Raw genomic sequence first — 10,764 nt, forward strand, 5'->3', positions numbered from 1 at the left:
CAAAAAGTGGGCAAAGGAAATGAACAGACACTTCTCAAAAGAAGACATTTACAGCCAACAGACACATGAAAAAACGCTCATCATCACTGGCCATCAGAGAAATGCAAATCAAAACCACAATGAGATACCATCTCACACCAGTTAGAATGGCGATCACTAAAAAGTCAGGAAACAACAGGTGCTGGAGAGAATGTGGAGAAATAGGAACACTTTTATACTGTTGGTGGGACTGTAAACTAGTTCAACCATTGTGGAAGACAGTGTGGCAATTCCTCAAGGATCTAGAACTAGAAATACCATTTGACCTAGCCATCCCATTACCGGGTATATACCCAAAGGATTATAAATCATGCTGCTATAAAGACATATGCACACGTATGTTTATTGCAGCACTATTCACAATAGCAAAGACTTGGAACGAACCCAAATGTCCATCAATGATAGACTGGATTAAGAAAATGTGGCACATATACACAATGGAATACTATGCAACCATAAAAAAGATGCGTTCATGTCCTTTGTAGGGACATGGATAAAGCTGGAAACCATCATTCTGAGCAAACTATCTCAAGGACAGAAACCAAACACCACATGTTCTCACTCATAGGTGAGAATTTAACAATAAGAACACTTGGACACAGGGTGGGGAACATCACACACCGGGGCCTGTCATGGGGTGGGGGGAGGGGAGGGATAGCATTAGGAGATATACCTAATGTAAATGATGAGTTAATGGGTGCAACACACCAACATGGCACATGTATACATATGTAACAAACCTGCACGTTGTGCACATGTACCCTAGAATTTAATGTATATATATATATATAAACACTTCCAACTTTATGTCTAATGCATCGAGGATTAGGACTAGAATAAAGGGGCTATATAAGCCAAATATTTTCTCCAAAAGAAAAAAAAAAGAAAGAAACTATGCTTCAGGCAAAACCTTTCATCCCTTTCTCTTTCCTGTGCCTTCCTAGAGCTGCCCTAAATGCTATGGGCTGCTTCTGAGGGCATGGGCTACCCATTGCTGAGGCTATGCAGGGACTCCTAGGTTAGCAACTCAAACCTACAACCTATTTATCATTTTTGCAATGTGCTCATCACTGTGTAAGACAGATTCCATCTAATAGTTCCAGCGCACACTGCAAACCACCACCCATTTAACATCCTCATCGTCATCATCATAACCACAGCTAATGGGATCATTGTCCCAAGGGTGACAGTGATCAGTAGGAAAATGCCCACATCCTCAAGAATCAGATACAAGTTCTTTTTGGGTAGGGAAAGAATCTATTCATTGGAAACTGAATGCATTAATTCAACACGTATATATGTTGAGTCCCAGCTGTGTGCCAGGTACTATTCTAGGCAATGAGGATAGAGTGGTAACAAAGCCTGTGTTTCCTGGTCCGGGAGCTGAATGGGGAAACAAAGGAGGCAGAAGTGCTATTTGAGATGGGGCAGTCGTGAAGGGCTCTGGAAGGAGATGGCAGTTGAGCAGAGGCCTGAGTGAATGCGGGAGCAGAGCTGTCCAGGAATGGTGAAGTCCTGGCTAGAAAAACAGCAAGTGCAGGGCCCTTGGACAGGGCTAGATTTGGCCTGTGTAAGAAACCACCCAGAGGCCTATATGACTGAAACAGAGTGAGCAAGAAAGATGGGTGAGATAGAGGATCAGATCAGAGGGTTATCTGGGAGCAGGAACACAAAAGTCTTTGCAAGCCTTCTGCACAGAGCAAGGGGCCCAGAAGCATTTGCAGAAGGAGGATGAAGCATCCCTGCTCAAATGCCTACCAGGGCTCTCTGCTGCCCTCAGTGCTGGGTGGTACCACCTGGAGAAGGTGAGAATCTGTCAGATACATCACCATCCATTCTCAGAAGCTATTTCAATCCTGTCCTCCTCCCCTCACCAACTATTCTGTGCACTCAGTTCGGAGTCTGCCTGCTAATTTACTAGTGCCAAGCGCAACACATCCCAGAGATTCTGCTGCCAGCATGGGGGAGCTGAAGGTCAGTATTTGCGGCACTCCAAGCCCCAGCCACCCCAGCTCCAAGCCTGCATGGTGGCTGTTCCTGCATTCACAGTTACGGAGCAGTTGCTCTGTGCCACCCACTCCCCCATGCATGGCTTTCTGTGCCCACATCACCTTCACACAGTCCTGAGCTGGAGTTTCTGATCCTCGCCACTGTACAGGCAAGGAGGTCCAGGAAGTAGACATGGTCAGCCCAGGTCCCACAGTCAGCATCAGATCCAGTTTCTCCACTTCACCACCTCGTCCTCATCTTCCCTCTCCATCCATCACTTATTACAGCCTCCTGGTCTCAGAGTTAAAAGGCTGCCACACCCTGTAACTTCCAAGGCATCTTTGTGTTTTAGCAACAACCACTCTATTTCTGAAACATAAGTGCTGTTGGGGGCTCCATGAGCCATGGAGTTCGTCAAGGTCCCACACTCATTTGCTCCCATGCGGGGGCATCTTCACGTGGCTGCAGTCAGAACATAACAAGTTATCTTTTCAATTGACTTTTAAACCTTAAGTGGCTTTTTACAGTTTGGCTCAAAGCCAGCAGAGCCAGGTGTCAGTAAAATCGTCATTATGATGGCAAAAGTTAACTTCAAGCTGCTTCTGTCAACACGGTTGCCCCATCACGTTTATAAATTAAGTAGAGAATTTTCAGCACCTTCACATGGCCCAGTCCTGAGATTTGTGTGTCCGAGAAGCAGGCCACTAGCTTCTGAGCCACTCACAGGTGCGGGGTGTGAAAGACCTTGCTTGCCTGCCACAGTTTGAGCGTTAACAGCACCAGCATGCCACTTTAGCATAGTGTTCATTGAACGCTTGCTGTGTGCCCAGAGTACTCCACCGCTCTCTGTGCTGGGAGGTAGTGCCTGTATCACTCCCTTTGACAGGCAAGGGGATGAGCTCAGAGAGATGTAGTAACTTGCAAAGTCACTGCACTTCCAAACCTAGATAATTTTTTGTATTTCTAAAACCTGGAATCAATTCTTTGTTTTGTTCTTGCTTCTCTTGCCTGTCATTTATGAGCCTTTTCTTATGCCTGTGGGCATTTTCGAAACAAATCCCCTCTGGAAACAGTTCCTGAGCAGCTGGGCATGTCCAGGGTGTCTGGGTTTTCAGGGGTAATTAAGGAAACATTGCAGGTGTGACTGTTGATGAACCTTCATTGGAGCGGGAACAGCCAGGCTGGACACACGGATGGAGACACTGGGCAGGTAGTTACGTTTAGTATTTTGTGAAATGTCAGCCTCCTGACCCAAGCCTGGGAAGGCAGCCACGGTTAATTTCCTTTCTGGAGAGGGACTTAGCAAGTCAGAGAGCTGGGCTCAGGGGACTGCTGTGAGCAGTGATCAATGCATTAGAGAAATACAGGGCTAACAAGTTCTGAGTCACATCCCCCAACCCCAGCCCACCCCAGCCCCACCCACACCCACCCACGGGAGCAACATGTATGTGTTGTAGACGCCATACAGGAACCATTTCTGACCTACCTCCCTTCTGAAAGCCAGCTCAGCTGCAATCAAGAGCTACTGTGTTCATCTACTCGGGCCTCAGGTTGCCATGACCAAATAGCCAGACTAGAGGCTTCAACAACGGAAATTCATTTTCTCACAATTCTAGAAGCTAGAAGTCTGAGCTCAAGGGGTTAGCAGGGTTGATTTCTTCTGAGGCCCCTCTCCTTGGCTTGTAAATGGTTGTTGTCAAGTTCACGGCTACACCAATTTTTATCCCCAGGGTCAGGTTCCAGCTCATGCTGAGGTCTGAAGGGGGTGGGTGAATGAGCAGACAGCTGGAAGAACACTCAGGGGGCTGTAGACAGGTGCAGTGTAGCTCTCTCATCAGCAGCTCACTCACACTAGTCCTCTCGCACTGTCCACCCTGTCTTGGCTGCTTAGTCCAGCAGCTCCCACACATGGCTGCACTGCCAGCTCACCCTTTAGGGTCAGCAGCTTAACTCTTCCTCTGGGCACCAGAACTCGAGCTGTGTCCTGGCTCCCCTCTTTCCAGCTTGCAGATGGACATCTCTGGTTCTCTCTCTCTTTCTCTGGTCGCCAGCGCGAGAGTGCCTGTACAGCATCAGCAGGGCAGTTATACCTTTTACAGACAACAGTGGTGCAGGGCCAAGGGATGCCCTTCCCGTGTTACAGCTACATGGCTGTAATAGCAAGTGGCGTTATACACCTGCCCTCTAAACTCACTGAGTCACTCTGGACGTTTACCTCAGCCTACCCTTGACCAAAGCACAGCCATGTTCCTTACAGCTGGCTTCTTCCTGTGTCCTCACGTGGTCTCCTTTCTGTGTGGATCTGTGTCCTCATCTCCTCTCTTATGAGGACAGCAGGATATTGGATTAGGGCCCACCCTAATGACCTCATACCTCATTTTAACTTCATCACATCCTGAGGTGCTAGGGCTTAGGACTCAACGTATGAATTTCAGGAAGGACGCAGTTCAGCCCACAGCAGCCACCAAGAGAAACTACTCACGCATCTTGATTGTTTCACTTATTCCAATAGGTGTCAGTGGCGAATGTATTCCAGCCCTCAAACAGACCCCTAAGAAGCCTGGACTTCTTCCTCAGAATAAAATATCTCAGCCGATAGAGCCACAGACAACGGCATGAATCACACCTGTATTGTAGCCCATGTGTTAGCAGAGGGCCCTGGGCATACTCCTCAAGCATAGGTTTCCTCTCCAAGCATATGAGTTCCCTCACCTGTAAAATGGAAAATCCTTAGACCTCTCATCACCAACAGAGAAAGGAGGCCACTGTGGTTGTGGGGAGGAGCCCACATCCCTTCATGCTCACCTCCACACGCCGGCTCTGGGATCGTGTTGGCAGCATTTGCTGCGGTCAGCATCAGTGTTGCTTGGGCCATTTGTTATAAAGCCTGCAAAAAACAGTCTCCAGTGTGGAGTGCCAGTATTTTCTGATTCAGAGAAAATTGCATGCAAATGTATGCCTCTTTGATTCTACTCGAGTTGTAAAATCCAGTTTGAGTTCAATAAATTCTGGAAGGGAGCAAATTATTCTTTTCAACCTGAAGAATATTGGGTCATATCCTGAATGCCTCAGCAGAGTGAGATGGGCAGGGCTAGTCAAACTTTTCTGAGCTTTTGTTTTCCTCAACTTTTATTCTAAGTTCGGGGTACATGTGCAGGATGTGCAGGTTTGTTACACAGGTAAACATGTGCCATGGTGGTTTGCTACACAGATCAACCAATCACCTAGGTATTGATATTAAGCCCAGAGTCCATTAGCTATTCTTCTTGACTCCACTGCAACCCCACTGCAACCCCACTTCTTCTCCTCCACTGCAACCCCCCGATAGTCCCCAGTGTGTACTCTTCCCCTCAATGTGTCTATGTGTTCTCATTGTTCAGCTCCCACTTATAAGTGAGAACATGCAGTGTGTTTGGTTTTCTGTTCCTGTGTTAGTTTGCTGAGGGTAACAGCTTCCAGCTCCATCCATGTCACTGCAAAGGACATGATCTCATTCCTTTTTATAGCTACATAGTATTCCATGGTGTATATGTGCCACATTTGCTTTATCCGGTCTATCATTGATGGGCATTTGGGTTGGTTCCAAGTCTTTGCTATTGTGAAGAGTGCTGCAATGAATATACATGTGCATGTATCTTTATAATACAATGATTTACATTCCTTTGGGTAGAAACCCAGTAATGGGATTGCTGGGTCAAATGGCATTTCTGCCTCTAGGTCTTTGAGGAATCACCATGCTGTCTTTCACAATGATTGAACTAATTTAAACTCCCACCAACAATGTAAAAGCATTCCTTTTTCTCTGCAAGCTCGCCAGCACCTGTTGTTTCTTGACTTCTTAATAATCGCCATTTTGACTGACATGAGATGGTATCTCATTATGGTTTTGATTTGCGTGTCTCTAATGATCAGTGATGTTGAGCTTTTTTTCATATTTTTTTTGGCTGCATGAATGTCTTCTTTTGAGAAGTATCTATTTGTGTCCTTTGCCCACTTTTTCATGAGGTGGTTTTTTCTTGTAAATTTGTTTAAGTTCCTTGTGGACTCTGGATATTAGACCTCTGTCAGATGGATAGATTGCAAAAACTTTCTCTCATTGTGTAGGTTGTATGTTCACTATGATGATAGTTTCTTTTGCAGTGGAGAAGTTCTTTAGTTTAATTAGATACCATTTGTCAATGTTTGCTTTTGTTGCTATTGTTTTTGGCATTTTTGTCATGAAATTGCCCGTGCCTATGTCCTGAATGTCCTAGATTTTCTTCTAGGGTGTTTATAGTTTTGGGTTTTACATTTAAGTCTTTAATGCATCTTGAGTTAATTTTTGTATAAGGTGTAAGGAGGGGGTCCACTTTTAATCTTTGCCTCAGCCTCCCAAGTAGCTAGGATAACAGTTGGCTGCCACCATGCTGAGCTAATTTTTGTAAATTTAGTAGAGACGGGGTTTCACAATGTTGGCCAGGCTGGTCCTGAACTCCTGACATGAAGTGATCCACCCACCTCAGCCTCCCAAAGTGCTGGGATTACGGGCGTGAGCTACTGTGCTCGGCTGAGCCACGTGTCCTTGACTGAATTTTGTGAAACTGTGAGATTAATCCTCGCGACACCCATCAGGTCCCTTGGGAAAAGAAAGCCAAGCAAGAGGCAGCTGTGTGGGTGTCAGAGAGGTCCTAGAAAGCCTTGCGTGAGGCCTGGGATAGGGCAGGAAGCCTCTCTGAGCCTCAGTCCATCCATCCACTCAGTAAGATACTCAGAGCATCTACTGTATATCAGACACTTTCCAGGTTCTGGGAATACAAGAAAAATGATGACTTCTGCCTTCAGATAGTTACCTCTTGGTAGGGAGAAGGTTGATAAACAGGCAGTTGCACACTACAATGCTGCATAGTGGTGAGTGTTTTTGAAGAGCAATGAAGTAGGGCTGGGAGGGGCTACTTAGAAATGAGAGTCAAAGAGAACCTCTCTGAGAAAATGACCTATAAGTCAGATGAAGAGGAGTAAGAAAGCAGGATATACAGAGGCCTAAACGAAGATTATTCCAGCAAGAGAGAACAGCATTTGCAAAGGTTCTGAGGCCCAATACTGGAGGGAAATCATAAAGGCAGTGGGGTTCGATCAAAGAAAGTAAGGAGAGTGAGATCAGAGAAGTAAGAGGGACACATGGTCGGTGGCCTTGGAGGCCATGGTGAGGACTTTGGCTTTCCTGCAGGTGACTTAGGAAGTCATGGTGGGTTTTGAGCAGAGGAGTGACAGGTTTTGTCCTTTGTTTAACAGGATCACTCTGGCTTGTCTGTTAAGAATAATCTCAAGATTATGCTTAAAGTGAAAAGCAGGGAAATCAGTTGACAAGCTATTGCAAAAATCCAAGCAAGACATGATGGTGGCTTGCACCAAAATTGGGTTGCAATAGAAGTGGTGACAAATCCTCAGATTTGGAATACATTTCAAGGTAGAGCAACATGATTTCCTAATGGAGCAGATGTGGGTGGGAGAGAGAGCAAGAGAGAGAAGCTCAGCCTGCCTCCAAGTGTTTTTGTTGCCATAATCAATCAGAAGGATGGAGGTGCCATCAGCAGAGATGAGGAAGGCTAGAGTAGGCAGTTTTAGAGGCTCCACTTTGGACTTGATAAGTCAGATGTCCATCCAAATTGCAGATGGGGGTGTGGAGGATGTTGAATGCAAAATTGATATATCTCATTTCATCTTCAAAATAATATGTGGGTATATATCACCATGTTGCAAATGAGGAAACAGATGCTCAGTGGATTGAAATTCTATCTTAAATGGCACATCATAAGTGTTAGAACAACATGTGAGTAATGGGATCAGGATTTGAATCCCACTCAGCTGGCTTCAGAGCCCATACTCTCCCCCTCCTCCACACTGCTCTTGAAATCTTTGTGTGAGCAGAAGGCACAGTCTCAAGAGCTAAGCACCCCCAGGTGTGGAACATTTACTGCATGTGGCACTTTAAAGGGAATGTCTCACTTAATTCCTACAACAACCCTGCATGTACCATGATTATCCTCTTTTTCAAGCATGGAAACTGAGGCACAAAGAGTCTCAGATTTAGTAAATGGTAGATCTAGGATGTGATCCAGAGATCAAGCTTAAGCACTCTGCCATTCTCCAAAAATAAATGTTTGTCAAATCAAAGAATAGAAATTAATGGACTAAAGTCTGGATATTGCTTCTTGGGAAGTATTATTCAAAGACAGTGTAACCTTATCTTTGGATCAATAGATGTTTGTTGTTTATGATAGTCACAATCCTGACAGCTGGGACCCAGAAAGTCTTTTATTTCTGGAGAGGTGGCTCACGCCTATAATTCTAGTACCTGGGAGACCAAAGCAAGTGGATTGCTTCGGGCTAGGATTTCAAGTCTTTTATTCCACAGACATCTCCTGAGTACCTCCTATGAGGCACAGGAGCTACAGAGGTGACTGAGTCACTGAGAAGCTCAAGGTCTAGTGCAGTTGGCAGGGTTATTCTAGTCCAAGCACTAATCAGGATACATAAAATGGAGTGATTGCTTTGAACATTTCTATTTTTCTCATCTCTCTTATTTGTGCAAGGCCGTCTCAGAGTGTCAATTAGTGAGTTAGATCATTTGCATATTAGAAAAACTGGCATTACCTTGGCCTGTTCTATGCTCCACATTCTTCCTATGAACTGAGGCATTTCTCTTCCCTTTCGATGTCATTCTTGTCTCAAGCAAGGAGACAATGTGGTTAATTGTAAATATAAGCTTAAGCTAATATTCAGCAAGCATACCATTTTGCTTTCATGATGATTAATTTTTAAATGCCAAATTTGCAACAACAACAACAACAACAACAAAAGTACCATTTTCTCATCTTTACCGGAGTTTGAAGCTGATTTATTCAAGCCTCATGTGATAACACACTTGCCTTATAGAGCCAGCACCACACATGGTGTTTTGTCTAGGAGTATTGGTATATGAGTGTGGAGCTATTTTAAAAATCTGTGTAGAGATGGTTTGACAGCAAGTTTGCTGATTATCTATTTGATGGTTTTTGTCTCTGCCTTTCCACAGAAAAGTCTGAACACCTACTGTTTCCTAGTCTTTGCTACAGTTTGTATCGCAGGTGCTATCTACCTATATTTTGTGCTGCCTGAGACCAAAAACAGAACCCAGGCAGAAATTAGTCAGGCATTTTCCAAAAGGAACAAAGCATACCCACCAGAAGAGAAAATCGACTCAGCTGTCACTGATGATAAGACAAACGGAAGGCCTGAACAAGTTTCCTCTTCCATGTTGGACAATTATGTCAAAAACAGGATTGTCTACATGGATAATCTCACTTTTCAGGAAACTTAAAATTTACCCATTATTGGGAGGCTTAAATGAATTGAAGCTGTGCAAGTCTTTTGTATTATTAAGTATTTAAAAGTAAACCTGTACTAATCTAACATTGCAACTATGTTAGCATTATTCACAACTGAATCTCCCAAACTCTTCTGGAAGTTGCAAGGAATCACTCTATGTTTCACTGGACCCAGCGTTCTTCTATACAGGTTGATGACCTGCCTTCTTCATGACTCAACCCACGATTTCAAAATGAAATTGGGGAAATAGTATGTTAATGCTTTATCAAAGAAAGGCAATTTGGTCTGATAGGGGACTCAACACATTAGAAATCACAGACTGAGGTTCTAGTCCCAGCTTTACCACAAGCAGCCTTCATCTGCCCTCAACCTGGGTCCCAGTGCGTCAATGACCCTAGGCTTCCATCCCAGTATAGGCTTTCAGAAGTCAGTGGAAAGATTATTCATAGTGCCTAAGAAATGCCTGTTTCCAATATTTGACCTTATGGATCTCAGGCTTTGGAGAGCCTAATACCAACCCACCAGCCTGCAGATTTTGTCTTTCCCAAACTGTGTTCCAGGAATGCGCTCAAGACTTCAGGGCTGACGCTGTCCTCGCCCCAGACTATTAGAGTCCTGTGTGCTCACAGAGAGCATGAAGAAAAGCTATGTGCAGAAGACTTAACTTTCTAGTAACTGCAACAGGGACTGCAAATTGACCTCTATCCAAATGAAAAACAATGTTGAGGATGATTGTAAAGCTAAACCTAGGCTTGGTGGGAATAAAAACCCAAAAAACATTGTGATGAATTGGTGATCTCTGCCACAAGTGTGGGGCTCAGAGTGTCAGCACATGTACTTCATGTTTACCAAGTCTAGAAGAGATTTCTCTGAAAAGGAAATGAACTGTCTTGAAAGATGGGGAGTTCACTATCACTCAGAGTGCTCAAGGGAAGACTGGGTGATTACTCATCTTGAATGTTGCTAAGAAAATCTGTGTCAACTTTGGAGGAAGGTGTTTGGAATAGATATGTTGAAGGGCTCTTCTAACTCTTACATGCTAGGATTGTTTGGGTAAGAGCCACTTGCAGCCTGCCATTGTAATGTGTGGCTTGTGTTTTGAGTGATGTCCTATACTTGCTTCTAAAATGAAACAAAGTGTCCTAAAGTAAAGTGCACTTGAATTAGCACCAGTATGTTTGGTTGGTATTTCATAGGAGTGGGGCCAGAGAGGACTTGACTTAGCAATACCACTAGAGTCCTTTTGGCCATAATCCTTTGGGTTTCCTCAGATCCTTCTTGATGATGGCAGCCTTAGCCAAAACTTGAGTTTGGTTTTCCTTTTCTGTGGATTATTCTTTCATCACTGGGCCGCTCCTTTGGTTAATTGCCAACTCAATGCACCATGCC

At 44.5% G+C, this 10,764-nt stretch overlaps 1 protein-coding gene across 1 annotated transcript in view; it reads left to right on the plus strand.

Moving 5' to 3' along the window:
- Positions 1 to 9,374, plus strand: part of SLC2A9 (solute carrier family 2 member 9) — a 183,988-nt gene extending 174,614 nt beyond the window's left edge. Inside the window, 1 exon segment of the mRNA XM_017871794.1 lies at positions 9,083 to 9,374. Coding sequence (XP_017727283.1) covers positions 9,083 to 9,367 — 285 coding nt within the window. The 3' untranslated portion in view covers positions 9,368 to 9,374.
- The last annotated feature ends 1,390 nt before the right edge of the window (positions 9,375 to 10,764 follow it).

Source organism: Rhinopithecus bieti, unplaced genomic scaffold, assembly GCF_001698545.2.
Source record: "Rhinopithecus bieti isolate Rb0 unplaced genomic scaffold, ASM169854v2 scaffold_865, whole genome shotgun sequence".
Taxonomy (NCBI): Eukaryota; Metazoa; Chordata; class Mammalia; order Primates; family Cercopithecidae; genus Rhinopithecus; species Rhinopithecus bieti.